General features: G+C 41.9%; 1 protein-coding gene across 4 annotated transcripts in view; it reads left to right on the top strand.

Moving 5' to 3' along the window:
* The window catches only part of LOC128406369 (synaptotagmin-like protein 2), a 44,376-nt gene extending 31,458 nt beyond the window's left edge, over positions 1 to 12,918 (top strand). For all 4 annotated transcript variants that reach the window (XM_053373699.1, XM_053373698.1, XM_053373700.1 and 1 more), the window contains 6 exons: positions 2,469 to 2,571; positions 3,368 to 3,529; positions 4,623 to 4,701; positions 6,093 to 6,192; positions 8,480 to 8,685; positions 11,642 to 12,918. In XM_053373699.1, coding sequence (XP_053229674.1) covers positions 2,469 to 2,571; positions 3,368 to 3,529; positions 4,623 to 4,701; positions 6,093 to 6,192; positions 8,480 to 8,685; positions 11,642 to 11,787 — 796 coding nt within the window. In that variant the 3' untranslated portion in view covers positions 11,788 to 12,918. The remainder of the gene's footprint in view (positions 1 to 2,468; positions 2,572 to 3,367; positions 3,530 to 4,622; positions 4,702 to 6,092; positions 6,193 to 8,479; positions 8,686 to 11,641) is intronic.
* The last annotated feature ends 6,181 nt before the right edge of the window (positions 12,919 to 19,099 follow it).

Raw genomic sequence — 19,099 nt, 5'->3', positions numbered from 1 at the left:
CACTGCCAAACAGCCCTTCCCATCAGAAAGTTCTTCTTGATGTTTAGTTGGAATCTGCTTTCTTGTAACTGGAAGCAGTTGATTGTTGGACTACAACTCTCGTCATCCTCAGCCAGCTTAGAAATTGTAGTCCAACATAACATCTGAGGATCCGGACTGAATAATACTGTGCATTTAGCTTTTCTCTATGGCTGGTGGGCTGGGCTGATGAGAGCTAGCACTCAAACCAGCCTTTAGCTGACTGAATAGTCCAGCAAACTGTGCACAACTTTGCAAATGAAACATCCTTCATTTTGAGAGGAAGAATGCAAACGTTCCTTGTAAAAGAACACTCTACTTCATAGCCCTACCCCAGTATATATCTCTTTTGCCACCTCTCTCCCAGGCATACAAAAGCCTTTTGATGTCTCTTGAGTTCTGGCATGAACTGGTGTCTCCAGCCTGCTTACCTGCAGATATAATATCCTTTTTCTGCCTGCCCCCTGCCAGTCACAATCTCTGCCCAGCAGGTCACAGGCAACAGGAAGTCATGGAGGACCTCAGATGGGAGATACGTCAGGATCTTTATCCACCATGAAGTTCTTATAATAATAATACTAAATTTTATTTATACCCTGCCCTCCCCAGCGAAGACTGGGCTCAGGGCGGCTAACAACCAATAAAAAACAAGTTGATTGAAATGCAACCTAAAAAACAAGATTAAAATACAACATTAAAACAATAAATGCAGTCTCCTCACAAGAGGAGAAAGGAAAAAGAAATAGGGGGAGGGAATCAAATTGACTCCAAGCCAAAGGCCTGGCGGAACAACTCTGCCTTACAGGCCCTGTTGAAAGAAATCAGATCCTGCAGTGCCCTGGTCTCATGTGACAGCGTTCCACCAGGCCGGAGCCAGTGTTGAAAAGGCCTTGGCTCTGATTGAGGCTAATCTAACTTCCTTAGGGCCCGGGACCTCTAGGGTGTTGCCCTAGAGGTCCTCTGTGGGGCATACCGGGAGAGGCGGTCCCGTAGGTATGAGGGTCCTAGGCCGTGAAGGGCTTTAAAGGTCAAATCCAGCACCTTAAATCTGACCCTGTACTCCACCGGGAGCCAGTGCAGCTGGAAAAGCACTGGGTGAATATGCTCCCATGACAGAGACCCCGTGAGGAGCCTCGCTGCAGCATTCTGCACCGGCTGGAGTTTCTGGGATCTTTATCCACCATGAAGTTCTCTCTTCCAAACTGTACTGCAGGGCATTATCGCAGATAAACTCCCTATCCCCCAAATGAACAAAAAGGAAAATATGCATTCTTCTTTAATACAGAACTGTCCATATAAAAGCATAGCCCATACAGACTGTCAATTTCAGCAAAGTCCCAGTCCCAATTAAACATGAAAGTAAATATCACAAGAGCATTCTTATAATATGAGCACTCCTAGATCAGGCAAAGGTCCGTCTAGTCCAGCACTCTGTTCTCACAGTAGCCAAACAGATGCCTTTGGGGAACCTGCAAGCGGGACCTGATTGCAACAGTACTGACTCCACCTGCAACTTCCAGAAGCTGGTATTCAGAGGCATACTGCCTCTAACAGTGAGCATAGCTGTCATGGATAGTAGTCATTCACAGCCTTCTCCATGAATTTATTTATTTACTTCGTTTATTTTAATTTCATAAAGTTTATGTTCTTGATTGCAAAGAAGCCCTCAAAGCAAGTGGCTTACAAAAAGTACTAAAACAATTGTTAGCAGTAGCAACAGTTTAAAACAACCATTTGCAACATTAAAAAAAAAAAAGCCAAAAACATATTAAAGCACAAGTCAACATCTTGCCTAAGCAAAACTGTTTATCACAGTTTTATCACACCATAATGAAGGTGCCTGCTTGATGTCAAATAGACAGGGAGTTCCAAAGTCTGGATGCCTCCACACTAAAAAGTACCAATTTCTTAGAAATGTGCATTATTGAGTATTATTACCGTATTTTTCGCTCTACAAGACGCACCAGACCACAAGACGCACCTGGTTTTTGGAGGAGAAAAACAAGAAAAAAAATATTCTGAATCTCAGAAACTAGAACAGCAAGAGGGATTGCTGCGCAGTGAAAGCAGCAATCCCTTTTGCTGTTTTGGCTTCTGGGATAGCTGCGCAGCCTGCATTTGCTCCATAAGACGCACATGCATTTCCCCTTACTTTTTAGGAGGGAAAAAGTGAGTCTTATAGAGCTAAAAATACGGTATGTGGCACCTGTTATACTGCCAGTTCTGCAGATCCAAGTGGTTGGATGGGTATATATGGGGTCTTATCCTCTTTTTAAGGGCATTTAAGTTGGTGACCAACCCTACATTTGTCCCTGGCTCCACCAGATGAATTATAACTCAGCACAGACACCATGTTGACAACCCAGCTGCTGCTGACTGTCAGGCGTCCCCTGTTTGTATGCAAGATCCTAACTGTGTTGAATGTTAACTCGGTGGCTGCCTCTTCACAGGTACGTCAAAACCTACCTGCTTCCAGACAAAGCACGGATGGGCAAGAGGAAGTCATCTGTGAGGAGAAGAACTGTTAACCCCGTTTTCAATGAGGTGTTGCAGGTAAGGAATAAATACCTAGGAAGGTTAGGATTTGTGGCAAGGGAGGAGGTGGAATCGAGGATATAATTCTGAATCCAATCTCAGGCTCCCATCACACTAGAGCTCAGGACCGCTACTGAGAATATCCTGTCGAGGGCATGGCTGGCTGCTGGCTGGGACCATGAACAGGAATTAAGAGGTGATGATACACTGCAGTATTTAGTTTCAGGCCCCATTTGTTGTTTTATAAAACAAATGTGTAGAAGTGCGAACTACATGGGGCTACATAAACAAAGTGTCTCCTCTTTTAATTTATTGTGAGCAAAAGCTGTGTTTAGCTTCAGTTGAATGGGATAACAATGATCCCTATATACCAGGGGTCAGCAAACTTTTTCACTGTCCCTCAGACCTTGTGGGGGGCTGGACTATATTTTGGAAAAAATAATGAACGAATTCCTATGCCCCACGAATAACCCAGAGATGCATTTTAAATAAAAGGACACATTCTACTCGTGTAAAAACGTGCTGATTCCTGGGCCGTCCGTGGGCTGGATTTAGAAGGCGATTGGGCCAGATCTGGCCCCCGGGCCTTAGTTTGCCTACCCATGATATATACATATGCATCCTGTTCTTCTGTGAACTGTCTGGTGGTCTCCTATCCAAGCGATTAGCCAGCTCAGTGCTGCTTAATTCCATCAATACTATGCCCCCGCCCCCAGAACCCTCCCCTCAGCACTATGAGATGGTGACCATTAAGAGAACATAAGTAAAAACAAGGTGTGCAAAGTGATAAAAGTCGCTTCTCCTTTCTCCTCAGTACAAAATAGAGAAAATGGTCCTGCTGATTCAAAAACTAAACCTCTCCATTTGGCACAATGACCCTTTGGGACGCAATAGTTTCCTGGGCGAGGTGGAAATAGACCTTGCCAGCTGGGACTGGCAGAACAATAAACTGAACTGGTATATGCTCAAGCCACGGGTAAGTATAGTTCAGCAGGGATCCTGATAAATATAGGTTCTTATATAGGGTGAAGGGCTTAATCATACATTCACATTTTTCTTTTAAGAAAACTTCAGTCATACACACGCACACACACACATTTCTGGAACAGAGCCAGTGTGCTGTAGTGGTTAGCATGGAAGGGCTAGGACCTGGATGACCAGGGTTGTAATTCCCACTTGGCCATGAAGCTCACTGGGTGACCTTGGGCCTGCCACTGCCTCTTGGCCTAACCCACCTCACAGAGTTGCTGTGAGGATTAAATAAAAAGGGGGAGATCCATGTGCAGTACGTCACTTTGAGTTCCTTGGAGAACAAGGTGGGGTATAAAAGGGGTGGGGTGTTGCCTAGCAACCAGTTAGAATGGCATGATCCTTGCTGAGGTAACTCATGCTCTGATTGGCTATGTAGCTCTGAGGGAGTTTTCCTCAGTATGTATTGTGGAATTTCTTAAGGCCAGTTCTAAGAAAGGCAAACTCCCCCCATTCATTTCTCCTCAAACTATATACTCTTGTCCAGCTTACCTTAGATCAACAAGGAGAATTTCAACATAATTTTAAGCAAATATCTCCTTTAGTGCAGCATTTCTACTTGCCTACTGTCCTTTCCTCCCCTCATGCGCTATTCTGGTGGCTTTACTGATCCTCCTGAGCCAATTTGGGGACAACCCAAAGCCCTGTTGTGCTAGCAGAAGTTCTTGTGCAGGCTTCCAATGGTGGGAACAGTTAGTCAAACCTGACCCTGTTTTCATTCTCTCTCTGGACTTTGTCTATGTTCTTCAAGTGCTAGCATCGTTCCCCTACACACACACACACACACCCTGCCTTTCTGCTTCCACTCCTGATCACAGCCTGCCAGGGCTGCATTTCATTTAAAAACTACTCTCAACTGCCATGGAAAAGAGATCAGCATTGCCCCTCACATCTAGTTTTGCCCAGAGGCAATTTTGCTGATTTTGATGGAGAGAAATTTGATTGAATTTTCAGCATAGGTTTTCTGATCACCAGCTGATTTGAAATCCCTCGCTGTGGTTTTCTGCACACCATGCTTCTCACAGTCCTTTCTCTTTCAGATCCTCCCAGCCATCAATCATGTCGACCATCGGGGTGTGATGAACCTGTCCATCAAGTATATCCCACCAAGCAGCCTAGGTAAAAACACAACAGTGAAGATTTCAGAAAGCGTCTCCATGTTACTACAGGATTGGGTACCGTGCACCACCCATTCTCATTATTATACACCGCAAGCCACACTGCATATATCAGGGTTTCCCAAACTGTGTTCCATAGACCACCAGTGGTCCTTGAGCTTCATTCAGGTGTTTCACAACATGCCAAATATTCATTTTGATTTTTTATCTGCTTTTATTTCTTACATACTTTATTTTATCATACTGCAATTTGAATTCTTTGGAACGCAAGTTGTACTAAAATGTCACCCTGGGACAATGTGTGGAGGGAGAAAAGCTGATGACTGAAATTGAATCCCTAAGGATCTCAAAAGAGAGAAGAGAATTTTAGAATTCTCCCCACAGCCCAACAGCACTAAATATTGGACAATTAGGAAGAATAGTTGGACCACCTGAGAACAGAATCATAAAGACCTATGGGGTCCTTTCATGCTGAGGTCTATGTTGTTCTCCCCTCTTAATTTTCATAACAGGCCTGTAAGGTAGGTTAGGCTGAGAGGGAATGGCTGGCTCATGATCACCAGCAAAGCAATCCTATGCATGTGAAGTCAGAAGTAAGCTTCATGGTATGGAATGGGCTACCTTGCAAGTTTGTCATAGCAAACTTCTTTTCTCTTCAGCACATGGGGGGAAAGAGCTGTGGCTCAATGGGATGAGGACCATAGCTCAGTGGGTTGCATGGAAAAGGTCTCAGATTCAGCCAATTTCATCTCAAGATAAGGCTACAGAAGACCGCAAAGCCGCTGTTGGTCAGGACAGTACTGGGATAGATGAACCAATGTTCTAACTCAGTCTAAGTCAGCTTCCTATGCAGGGCCAGCTCTACCATTAGGCAGTGAGAGAACCCCCTCAGATGGCATGCTCTGGTGGTTAACAGCAGCCTCCTAGCTGTACACAACTGTCTCTGTGAGGTAGAGTTGGCTGGGAGACAGCGACTGAACCCAGGTCACCCAACGAGCTTCATGGTTGAGTGGGGGTTTGATATATCCTTGTCCCTAGTTATAGGAACATAAAGAGCTGTCAGACCATTGGTCTCTCTAGCCCACTGTTGTCCACAGTGACTGGCAGTGGCTCTCCAGGATTTAAGGCTGTGGTCTTCTCTCACCACTGTACTTGGAGCTGCTGGGGATTGAACCTGGGACCTTCTGCATGCAAAACAGATGCTCTGCCACTGAGCTACAGTATTCCCTATACTTACTGGCACCTTTCCTAGGCCCTGTCCACCATCAAGTCCAATGTTCTGGCCGCTCCACCACATTTCACTCTCTGTTTAGACTTGTTTTATTATAACTACGAATTGGTGGCACTTGCAAACTTAAAAGTTTAAGGATTTCTATGCCTACTTCATGGCAGGTCCATTAACTCCTCCAACTGGAGAAGTCCATATCTGGGTGAAAGACGCTAAAGACCTCCCACAGTTACGTCCTTCTGGAGTGGATTCCTTTGTGAAATGGTATGTATGTCATTTGCTGTGCATGTGCGCGCACACAGAGAGAGAGACGTACTTGCAGTTAACATAAATTCCTTTTCTGACCAGGGACATCAGAATTAGTCATATTAGGAAGATGCAACCCCTTAAGTAATATTTAAATGCTGGACTGAGACAGAGCCAGTGCTGATTTGTTCTCATTGGGCAGAAGGCAGGGAGACCTACCGTAGGTGGCAGCAGAGCTAAAGACAGGCAGGGTCAACTAATTCAAGTTTTGTCCCCATCCTCATGCCTGCTGAGTTCTGCAAGGGCAACCGGGAGATTAAAGAGGGGGAACCTGGCAGGCAATGCCACCCCCTGGACTGTTTTGCATGCAAGAAGCAGGTGGGAGCCAGCCAAGCTTAGAATGAGGTTGGAGGGGGCACCAAATGGGCCAGCCTCCATTGGATAGAGCTGAGAATAAGGAGGCCCATGGTTTGAAGCTCCCCTCCACTGTGGACTCGCTTGATGGCTTTAGGTAACCCCCCTCTCTCAGCCTCAGTAGTTTCCTTCCCCCCCCCCCATTACATTATGGGGGATATTAATATCCCTTACAGCGTTGTGTTGCGAGGATTACAGGAAGATTAGGGACTGGAATCTGGTGGCCCTCAACCTAATCTCATGTGGCCACTAATTCCACTCAGGTGAAGGGAAGCCCAGAGAGGGAAAAGGAGGGGAGCCAAAATGGATGTAGTGATGGAATGAACAGAGGGGGGAAGCCCTCTGCAAGCAGTTGGTCCAGGTCATGGACTAGAGCAAACGGTCCATCCCATAGCAGCCTACTGGGTGGCAAGGGACAGGGAGAGGTAAAGCGAAGCCAGAGAGTTGGGCTAGAGTGCTGGGGCTTAGGCATCGCTCTCTTTTGGCTCTGGCTTTACCCACCACTGTCATGTGGGCCCTGAGGAAATGCAGTCCTTCTCACAGTACCCTCCTCCTGAAGTTCATTCCATAGCTCAGTTGGTAGAGCATGAGACTCTAAATCTCTTTTTTTAAAAAAAAAAAAAGATATTTATTAAAATTTTCCATTATAATACATTAAAAAATCAAAAAGAAGAAACAAAAAAGTTTAAAAACACATAGAATTCAGAATCCTTATTTTCAATAACATATTTCCCTGACTTCCCCACACCTCCCCCTCTTGTATTCCAATTCAAATTGTTGGTTCAACAAGTTCTTGTCCCTAATTTTTAACCTTTTTATACTTTATATTTTATATTTTTTTGAAAAACCAATTTTGCCTTGTAGACATCAATGATTATACATCAGTGCTTATTCTTAAAGCCTTTTTCTAAAGTCAGCCTAAATTCCCTTCCACGATTTCCTCAATTCTCATACAAATAACAAAACAAGAAAAAAGCAAAACAGATTATAATTATACACCCTTTGGATTCCCAAACTCCACCCCCCCCTTTCCTGGTTCCAATCCCCAATAAGCGTCCATCAATCAATCTACTATCAGCCTGGAGACCTCACGTCCGAGGCTCTAAATCTCAGGCTCACGAGTTCAAGCCCCACGTTGGGCAGAAAGATTGCTGCATTGCGGGGTGTTGGACTTGGACCTCAGGGTCCCTTCAGGCTCTACAATTCAAAAATTTTAATTGATTTTCACAAAATTAAAAACACACTAACAAATAAACAAACAGACATAAATCATAACCTTATTAAAACTAATCTCCTTAACATTGTTAAGTGACTTCCTCATATTCCCCCTAGTTGAATTTCAGTGCATATCATTTTAACAGTTTTCCAAATCAAAGTTCTTATAATTTTAACTTAATCACTTAACATCACTCTTTCTTCCCAATTCAGCATTAAACATAGTAATTATCAAGCTCTACAATTCTCTGGACTATGCAGGCGATATACTTTGAACTATTGAAATAACTATTCCAGTGTTAAGTAGTACACAGCATCATCACACGGGATGTTCAGAATGACAGCAGCATCCTCCTTGCTGCAGTTTCACTGCCCCTTGCCAAGGCAAGGCAAGTTTGGGGGAGCTCCAAGTTGATGGCACTGGTGCCCTTCTGGTCCTCCTGACCTCACCGCCCCCCATCTTATCCCGCCCCACCCTGGTCACAACAAATGCAGCTATACCACTAGGAGGGTCAACCTGCTTCTGCTGCTCTGCCCCCTTACCCTCAGGTTCCACTGCTGGTGTAATTACTATTATTGTTATTATTTGTTTGCAGGAGAGGGGGTTGGTATTTGAAGGAACATGCAAATAAAGAACTGTTGGCATATATAACATTAAACACTGCTTCTTTTTAAGCTACATCCTTCCAGACACCAGTAAGAAGAGTTATCAGAAAACCAGAATTATCAAGAGAGATTCAAACCCTGTCTTCAATCACACCATTGTGTATGATGGATTTCACACAGAAGATCTGAAGGATGCGTGTGTGGAGCTGACCGTCTGGGATCATGAAAAGCTGACCGATCACTTCCTTGGTGGCATCCGACTGGGAGTAGGGACAGGTAAGTGGGTCACCTGCTCTCATCCTTTGATTTTCATTTATGGGAACATGGAACACAGTCTGCCATCAAGTAATTACTATGACTACAAAGAGCTGGCATCAGAATGTTAGCCCTGGACTGTATTTAAATAAGAAAGAAAATGTGTGTGAGCTGGGAAGGCTTTTCTTCAAAAGGAGGGCTTGGCTGAAAAGTAGGTTTTGTTTTGTTTTTCAATTTTTTAAATTAATTTCCCACATTTTTAAACAAACCAACCAACACACATCATAACTGAACTTGGTCCAATGTTAATATCATAGTTAAATGACTTCCTTAAATTCCCTTGACTGAATATCATTGTAACGGTTTTCCAAAATAGTATCTCATAAAATTTACTTAATCCTCTTAACATCTTTATCTAATTTTCATCTTAACTTTAAACATAATGTTTTATAATTTCACATATTTATATCCTTAGCCTATCTGTTATTTTGCAAGTATTTCTATTTAATTTATCTTAGCATATTTGAATAAATAGTCTTTAAATTTCTTCCATTCTTCCTGGTATTCCTCCTCCTTCTGGTCACGGATTCTTCCGGTCAGGTCGGCTAGCTCCGAAAAGTCCATCATCTTCATCTGCCATTCCTCCACTGTTGGTATTTCTTGTGTTTTCCAATTCTTAGCTAATAAAATTCGAGCTGCAGTTGTGGCATACAAAAACAATCTAACATCTTTCTTGGGCAATTCCAAACCTGTTATTCCAAGAAGAAAGGCCTCTGGTTTCTTAACAAATGCGTATTTCAACATTTTTTTCCAGCTCATTATAAATCTTCTCTCAGAAGTCTTTCACCTTGGAACAGGTCCACCACATATGGTAAAGGGTACCCTCCTTTTCTTTACATTTCCAGCATAGATTATCACTGTTGTGATAAATCTTTGCTAGCTTTACAGGGGTCAACACCATCTATACATCATTTTCATTATATTTTCCTTTAACATTGTACATGCAGTGAACTTGACCCCTTTCCTCCACAACCTTTCCCAATCTTCAAACATTATGTTATGTCCCACATCTCTTGCCCAATCTATCATCCCGGATTTAACTTGTTCATCCTTTGTATGCCACTCCAACAGTAAATTATACATTTTAGACAAATTTTTAACTTTAACATCTAACAACTCCGTTTCCAATTTAGTTTTTTCCAAAGCAAAACCATTTTTCTTATCTATTTTGTACAATTCATTAATCTGGTGGTAATGTAACCAATTTATTTTATCTTTAATTTGACCAAATGGTTTTAATTTAAATCCTTCATTATCTTCTAGTAACAAATCTGAATATCTCAATCACTAGGTTTCCATGTTTGACTTTTTCTGAGCCTTTGCCTCCATTGGCGAAAGCTATCTGGGTGTTTTCCTTTCTAAAAGATCTTTGTATTTAATCCAAACATTATATAAAGATTTCCTAATTACATGATTTTTAAAAGCATTATGGGCCTTTATTTTATCATACCATAAATATGCAAGCCATCCAAACACATTGTCAAATCCCTCCAAATCTAAAACATCAGTATCTTCTAGTTGTATCCATTCCTTAATCCAGCAAAACTCTGCTTCTTCAAAATAGATCTTCAAATCTGGCAAGAAAAATCCCCCTCTTTCTTTGGAATCTGTTAGTAATTTATATTTAATTCTGGGTTTTTTCCCCTGCCAGATAAATCTAGATAAAGCTTTCTGCCATTCTTTAAAATATTTCATATTGTCAGTAATTGGGAGGGCTTGAAACAAAAACAACATCTTTGGCAATACATTCATCTTAACTACAGATATCCTGCCCATTAATGACAATTTCAAATTCGACCAAATCTCCAAATTTCTCTTAATTTCATTCCATAATTTCTCACAATTATCTTTATATAAATTCAAAATTTTCACCGACAAATTAACCCCTAAATATTTAACTTTTTTCACAAAGACTAGGCCCGTCTTTTCTTGTAATAACTTCCATTCCTCATTGTCCAGGTTTTTCTCTAAGACTTTGGTTTTGCTCTTATTTCACTTAAATCCTGCTACCTGCCCAAACTCCTGTATCATCTCCAATGCTTTTACTGCACTGGAATCTGGTTCTTGAAGTGTCAATACTAAATCAGCAAAGGTTTTTAATTTGTATTGTTTGGATCCTACTACTATACCTTTGATTTTTTTCTTCTTTTCTTAAATAAGAAAGAAAATGTGTATGTGCTGGGAAGGCTTTTCTTCAAAGGGAGGGCTTAGCTGAAAAGTAGGTTTTTTTTGTAAGATTCAGTTGACTTCCAGATTTTGGCGGTTGTGGGGGGGACTTAATTTGAAAGCTAGTGGTTGCAGTGGGTTGCTTTTGTTCTATTTTTTACTTATTTGATTGTCCCTGGAAAGGGTAAGTCTCAGATAAATTGGAGTCTGGCATTCCATCCGGAAGCTCTCTCTCCATCTAAACTTGTAACCTGTTACTGTTTACTTTCCCTTTAAGAAGGTTCAGCAGCTTTTCGCAACCTACGTTCCTTTGAAGCTCCAAGTCTGCCTTGGGGTTTTAGAAGAGACCTGGAGAGGCTGTTAACCCTAATGGAAGTCCCAGCCCATTCTCATCACCAATAACTTAATTTTCAAATAATACTGTTAAAGAACATAAAATTACTTATTGGTGGCCATCACTGCCTCCAGTTCCATAGTTTGACTACATATTACGCGAAGAGCATGTCCTGAATCTTCCAACATTCAGCTCCATTGGTTTTCAATGAGTTCTTGTGTTGAGAGAGAGAGAGGAAGTTTCTCTCTATCTACTTCCTCCATGATGTTCATAATGTAATTACTCCTTAGGTATATAACAGTCCTGCAGAGAATGCAGGAGACTCAGAAAAAAAACAGTTTAGCATAGGACAGCCCCTTCCTGCAATTATTTCTACAGTGATTCACCACATCTTTCTCTCCCCCACCCCCAAAAAAGGTATTAGCTACGGGATTCGTGTTAATTGGATGGATTCCACACAAGAGGAGGTGGTCTTTTGGCGGGAAATGATGACGACACCAAATGAATGGATTGAAGGATCAATGCCTTTGCGCTCCTTGGCAGGGAAAAAGAAGTATAAATGAAACTCTGGGAACTCTATGAATCATCTGAGATGAAGTTTTGAGTACAGGTGACAGACAGGGGAGGACTCTTGACTGCCAGTAAGCATAAGGCTATTTAGATCATGTTTGTGACATATTCCAAAGAAGCTAAGTATTGTTTCTTATCCCAAGAGAGATCTGAAAAGATATAATACCGATATCACATTTCAGCTTAGGTAAAAAGCACGGAAGAACTACTGTTTACCTCCACAACATTATGTACTACAAATTAAGTTTTGTTTTGTCTTTAATTAGATTTTGGATATGTACCCAAAAGGCAAGGAAGAAGAGGTGTAAATATTTTATAGGTTTTTGAATTTTCTGTTCTATTACTATTCCCATGATGGTTTTGTTTGTTTGTTTTTCTGGGCAGAGGAAGTTATAATAAAAACTGTGGTGTAGCATTCATCAGTGAGCACAATATCTCTTTTGCTGAATTTATTATATTGTTCTGTCCTGGTTCAAATGGTTTTGTTTATTTTTCATAATTGGAACAGCTTGGGGTTGTATCTGGCATAGGTATCCTGTTACCACAAGGACTTCCACTTTAGCAACAGAACTTCCCTCTCCCTTTGTGCCCACTCCTCCTAAATACCAACGATGGTTGGAACCTTAAGGAAAGATTTGGGGGCACACAGGGGAGGAGTGGAAGGAGAACTTCCATTGAGCAAGTGGAAGTCCTTTGTGCCATCACAAGAATGACTTTGTTGAATACAATCTGTTGAATACAATCAGTTTTTATAACTTTATGTTGTGATTTTGAAACCTGTTGTGGGAGATTATTGAGGAAAGGCAAGTAAGAAATGTCACAAATAAATATAAATAACTTCTCTTTTTCAGTGTTGCCACACCCTTTATGTTTCACTTTAAAAATGGGAAATGCTTGATAAGACCAAAAAAACAAGTAGGTACAGCACTTCCCACTATTTTGGGGGGGTGGGTCCGGTAGCCTGTAACATGTAAACTAAAATATCCTTATGTTTCATGGTGTGCAATGCTTATGAATGTTACCTGTAAGTCATAAACATCTCTTAATGCTGTACCCCTCCTGATATGGGTCTGTGAATATGTGCCTTGAATGTTAATTATATATAATAAACCTGAAGATCATGTTTATGGTTGCTAGCTGTTGTTTAGCCCCATCAGTGGGCTTCGTGCTTTCTAGCAGTGTTGGGGGGGGGGCTTTTTCACCTTGAGGGCTGCATTCCCTTCTGGGCAACCTCCCAAGGGCCACATTGGAGTGGTGGGTGGGGCCTGCTATAGAGGGCAGTCTCCCGAAGTATGCATGTATGATTTGGGGTGGCCCAGAGGTTATTGTGAGATGCAGACCTCCAGGTTGCTATTTGTTACTGTCATTAGGGATCATTGCAGATAGACTCTCCCAGCTATGGGTGGTATATCCATATCTGCCCAATGGCACTTCCTCCTTCATTCACCAAGGGAATGTGCAGAGAGGGGAAAGCATGGGTAGCCTAATCAAATGCATATCAAGTAACTGCTCCCTCCATTGTGGATGGCAGGGTTTAGAATCAATTTAGACTGAAAGTAGCACATTGAGGAAGAACACAAACAATTTCGGGTTGAGAAAGCTACTTTGTGCTACAAATGAATGAGTGTGTACACACAGCCATAGTACTGAACACCTTCAGCTCATGATTCTTGAATATGATGGTTACAGCCTTTTCCAAGATGTTCTGGGAACAGAGGGGCTGCTGTTGCATAGTGACATCTGAAAAAGAAAACGCATGTTACAGTTCAATTGATTTATTGTTTCTGTCTCCCAGGTAACGCAGATGCAAGCACTGTTGCATGCATGGTGTCCTACAGCGCTTGTTGTTGTAGTCTTCTTTTCAGCCAGGAGATTGCTAAAATCTCCAGCTGCTCATTAAAACAATGAATTTTGCATCCTTTTACTCCTCTCAGGTTAAAATGCATCTGTTGCTCTCAGTGTAGGCAAGTACTGCTTCAGCAGGCAAAACCCACCTGGAACTGACCCCAGACAGACATCTTATGATTTTTCCTCTTTGGAGTTCATGATATGACTGCAACTTTTAAAATTTTGAGGTCCATTTTATTTTATTCTATATTATATTTATTTTTCTATTTTGCCCTACTTTAGACCTCAGGAAAATGTGTTCCACGTGCTTCTTATTTTGCTTCTTTAATGCTGGTCATTGACTGCAACAATAAAGTTTTGGGACAATACGAAAGACATTTCCCTTCTATGGATGCATATAGAAGTAATGGTAAAACAGGAATTGGGAGAGGGTTTTGCACCATCAAATAAAGCTAGCTTCCTTCATCACTCAGAATCATGGCAAGTGAACATATCAACTGTTCAAATATTATTCTAGGCTAAGATGTCAATGATTCAAAGGGGGTTTGCAGACAGCCTGTTTCTTCAGCATTCACCTTTATCTTTATGCAGGGTAAGATTAGATATTTCTGGTTGTTTAATGAGTATTCATTCTTATTTGTTTACAAATGATACTGCATCAAAGCAATTGCTACCCACACTTCCCAGTGAATTTTCCCATCACTTTCCTTATCGCAAAAAAGCCTGAACTTTTAGGGAAGCAGTATTGTTACACAAGGTCTCCCAATCAACTACAATTGAATTGATAGCATGTGATTGAATCTTGCCTGAAAGTAGTGATAGGCTGGAATTTTCCAAACGCAGGCATTGACAATCCAAAGGCTGATTCACTGCCCTCCTCCTCTCTCTTCCTGTGCCCCCACCCCAACGCTTCTATGTGTTCTCTGCTTTTTAGTTTGTTATTTTAGCAAGTCCATTTATTCATTTCAACATTCATTCATTCCCTAGATTTTTATAATGATTATTCAGGGATAAAGGAGAGAGGGGTTTTTGATGGCACCAATGCTACCCAATCTGTACTGTACATAGTTTGCTCCTGCTGCAAACTCAAACTTTTTTTTTTTTGCCTGAGCTCAAGCTTGAGAAGTGAAATAATTGCTTCTGAGCAAAATGCAGCAAATTAACTTTAAAAGCACCCCTGCCACCCAGTTACTGTATGCTTTCCATGTCTCATAAATTGCACAGAAATCACCATAGAGATCACCATCAATCACACTGAAATGGGAAACTTTGTGTAGCTCATAGCCCAGCATGACTCAAGCTGGTTGTTCTAAGAAACAGCTTTTTCTACTTAAGGTGATTTTGCTTAGCTGTACGGTTACAATTTGTTAACAGAATTAGACCCAAAGTGCCTGGTTCCTTTCCAACTGTCAGTTCCTCTCTCAAATGATAAATACTTTAATACAACAGGTATGCCTTTGAAACAAGGGTTGTTTATAAAGATGTATGACAAAGAGTTCCAAGAAACTAGGGTTTCAAGCTGTGTGCACATTACCATTTACTCTGACTCTAATGTGCTTCCACCACAGGTGTGTGGAGACAATTGCACATGACGTTAGCAACCATCCACAAGCACCCTTTGGTTTCTTGGCAAATACTGCTGTTCGGTGTGTTTTTTCCACAGACCAGCTGTCAAGTGATTTGAAAGTGTTGACTGTGGTTCAGCTGAGGTGGTGTGCATTTGAGACAGTTGTTGCACATGTGCAAACGACAGCTTCATTAAGGGCTTTTTGCCACAGAGCTTTCCTCGCAGAAACCTGGTCTTAAAAGCTGAAGTACAACAAATGGCAATTCGGGTTTTCTGCAGATTCAGGGGTAAAGAGCAGGTTTTCACAGAGAAAGCTCCAGAGCAGAGAGAGAGAGAGTGCTCAGACACAGAGCTCTAAAATGTGGACCATGTCTGGAAATCGCAGAGGAAAGATAAATGCAGATAAGCCCTGAATAGGAGTTTAGGGGGTTGCAGGCACGGGGGAATCAAACTGGTGATATGCATTGACTGAAGACATCTTCACCTCCTCTCTGGTGTGTACAGCAAAGTATATATGAGACTTGAATCAGGAAGGGGGGTGGGAAAACAACCTCCCTGTGTTTTAAGCCTCTAATGCGTACAGACATGCCCACTTGAGCTGATCATAGCTTTTATTACACCATGTGGTGGTTTTCATAAAATGCCAAGGATCAGCTTTCACGATTGCTTGCTTCTTAATTAAATTTCTGGCACTCAGAGAACAAAGGAAGGCTGGGGGTGGGGTGGGGTGGGAACTGCAGTTTCTAAGTGATCAGAAAACATGGGAGGATGCATAGTGTTTCAATGCGTGAAATAAATGCAAAGTATTATTTAAATCGGAAACAACTTATTTGTAATACAATTAGCAAAGTGTTAGGATGCACACACTGAATTCAGACCCCAATGTTTTGCCTCTATATAAAGGTAAAGGGACCCCTGACCATTGGGTCCAGTCGTGGTCGACTCTGGGGTCATCTCGCTTTATTGGCCGAGGGAGCTGGCGTACAGCTTCTGGATCACGTGGCCAGCATGACTAAGCCACTTCTGGAGAACCAGAGCAGAGCACGGAAACACTGTTTACCTTCCCGCCGGAGCGGTACCTATTTATCTACTTGCACTTTGACATGCTTTCAAACTGCTAGGTTGGCAGGAGCAGGGACCAAGCAACGGGAGCTCACCCCGTCGCAGGGATTCGAACCGCCAACCTTCTGATCGGCAAGTCCTAGGCTCTGGGTTACCACAGCGCCACCTGCATCCCTTTGCCTCTATATAAGCCTGTGTAATTTATTAACCTATGTACTCCCATTTTCTTGGGTTCCCCATGTGCGGCTGCTGTTCTGACCAAATAAAGTCACCTCAGACATCACAATTGGTGTATATATTGAAGGAATTCACCACCTGCCCACTCCTGACATCACATGACATCAGGTATGGAGGAGGTGCAAACACAACCACAAAGCTATGATTGAGAGCCTCTGGGCAAGATCCAGTGAAGCAGCTCCAGCAGCATCGGGACTTTTGATTGTGCAATGGAACTTGCCCCCTCTTTCCTCTGCCTGGACAACCCATGCCTTCCTAAATCTGTTCTAGGTTTCCCCCCACAGCCCTCAAGAGCAGATCTGGGGACAGCATGGGGGCAAAAGGAGGAGAGGGAGAGGAAGTTATACTATGCAAGTACGCACAAAGATTATCATTAGTTGGATACCACAGTTTAAAAAAACCTCTGTATAGTCCTTGGCAAGTGAGGCACATAGCAAGCCCTGCTGGGATCTGCTGCATTATAAAGTTCCTGGTCAAAAGCTAAACCCTGCTAAAAGCCAGGCTGACCAATAGGCAGGGCCGGCCTGGGACATTTTGCCACTGAGAGTTAATGGGTGGCCCAATTTCACCCAATGGACTCTAAGGCTCAGTCCTGGCATGGTACTCTAACCTAGGAATAGCCAATATGGTGCCCTTCAGGTGAATACTAGACCACAAATCCCATCATCCCTGACCATGCTGGCTGATGGGAGTTGGAGTGCAGCAACATACCATGTGGGTTACCACTGTCCTAACCACTACACAACATGGAAGGTCTTCTTACTCAGGCAGCTGAGAATGCAGCTATGGGGATAGTACTCCTGGATCTGCATTCATTTTGAAGTATGTAGAACTTTCCAAGGTCATTGTTGGCCTGTAAACACTCATCTCAAATCCTGTTGACCTGTAATTGTTGGCCTGTAAATATTCAGCTCAAATCATCTCTTACATTGTCTTTTACTGTAGATCTTATCAAGGGGAAGATAATGCATTATTTATTCCTTTATGAGGTGTTGTCCTAGTCAAGCCTTAAAGCCCCTATGAGTATCTTCTTTGAGGGGCTTAAGATATTTGTGACCAACCAGGTGGCAAGATATCTAAATGCTGTAATATCTTTTAGACCTGCTATGACTCCTTAGCTTGTCAACTTTAATATAATGATCAGTTCTATTCAGGCCATGATTTCTGCCTGCTTCGTAGTTTGTACTTTGCTTAATGGTTAGTTGAATGGAATCCACATTTGACATACTGACCAACTGATTGATTGATTGAAGTATGCAGAAATGCAATATATCCTGGTTTTTCCCCCATTATGCAAAAATCCTTCTGCCCAGCCCAGAAGAGGTAACTGCTAAATCTCCCAGTGCCTTAGATAGCAAAATCCATAATGAGATCATGTAATGAGATTTAACTATTGCCGCTTAATCTTTGGATCTCTAATTCATGTAAGAGTGAGCTGCTGAACTCTGTCTTATCAATACTATAATCATGGTTAAATGCTGACACGTAAATTTACAGGACATGGCACTGAATGAACCTTCCTGGATATAGTTCAGAGGGTACTTTTTACCTTTGTGTAAATGTTTTTAAATGTGTAGTGTTTTAAAATGATAATTTCTTACGTATAAGTGTTCTCAGGATCATATGTAGAAACAACAACAACAAGTGGCGTACAATTTAAATAAAGTCAAATTCCTAATAGTTGTTAAGGACTAGGTTCTTGAATTTAAAATGAAATGCTTGTTTGTGTTCCCAAATGGCCACAGAAGACCTAAGCAGCTTTGGGTTTGGGGCTGGTTGGTGTGTTTACTCTTTCTTCCTTACAGCTTTCATTGGGCCAAACCGCTGTTATAATTACCTTGTAGCATCAGCTGCTGCTTCTTTAAGTGGACAGAAGTATAAATCAACATGTGAACATTATTCCGCCATGGAGATGTGATGATGGGGGAAATTAGCATTTTATTTTATTTTTCATTTCTGCCTGTGACCGTAAAAATGCTGGCAATCCCTAGGGAGTTAAATCCCAGCCTGCATCAGCACGAAGACATGCTCACTTTGGGGCATTTGGCAAAAATATGTTGATATTATGGTGTCACAAAAAAGGGGGGAGGGCAGTGCTTAGAATGAAGAACACCAGGCTTCTCAAAAGGAAGCAAAGGGGGTTGAAGGGGCTTAGAACTTGCTTTGCACACAGGTGTCATCTTGGGCATCTACTGTCAGCACAGCCTTCCTGATCTAGATTGGCCAGTAGTCTGACTCTGTGTAAGGCAGGTTCCTATGTTTCATTAGATCAAAGGCTGCATTCAGTGCCTACAGATGCACAAGGAGGTAGACGATATATATAATATTGCTTGATTTCAAAAACAAACAAGCAGCAAATCTCCAAGCAGATAAAACATCTCTAAGGAGATAAAAACATCAGAATTAAAATTTAAAAACAGGTATTAAAAAGAGTAAAAGTAAAATCAATTTAATTTTAAAACCAATTTAATTTAATTTAATTAATTAAACCAACACTAATGTATCAAGCATGAGTCGAAACATGGCTTATAAGGAGCCTTATAGGGAATCTGACCACTGATCCATCTATCTCAGCATTGCTTAATACTGGA

Source organism: Podarcis raffonei, chromosome Z (assembly GCF_027172205.1).
Source record: "Podarcis raffonei isolate rPodRaf1 chromosome Z, rPodRaf1.pri, whole genome shotgun sequence".
Lineage (NCBI taxonomy): Eukaryota > Metazoa > Chordata > Lepidosauria > Squamata > Lacertidae > Podarcis > Podarcis raffonei.
This window is presented reverse-complemented; position numbering and strand designations above follow the sequence as displayed.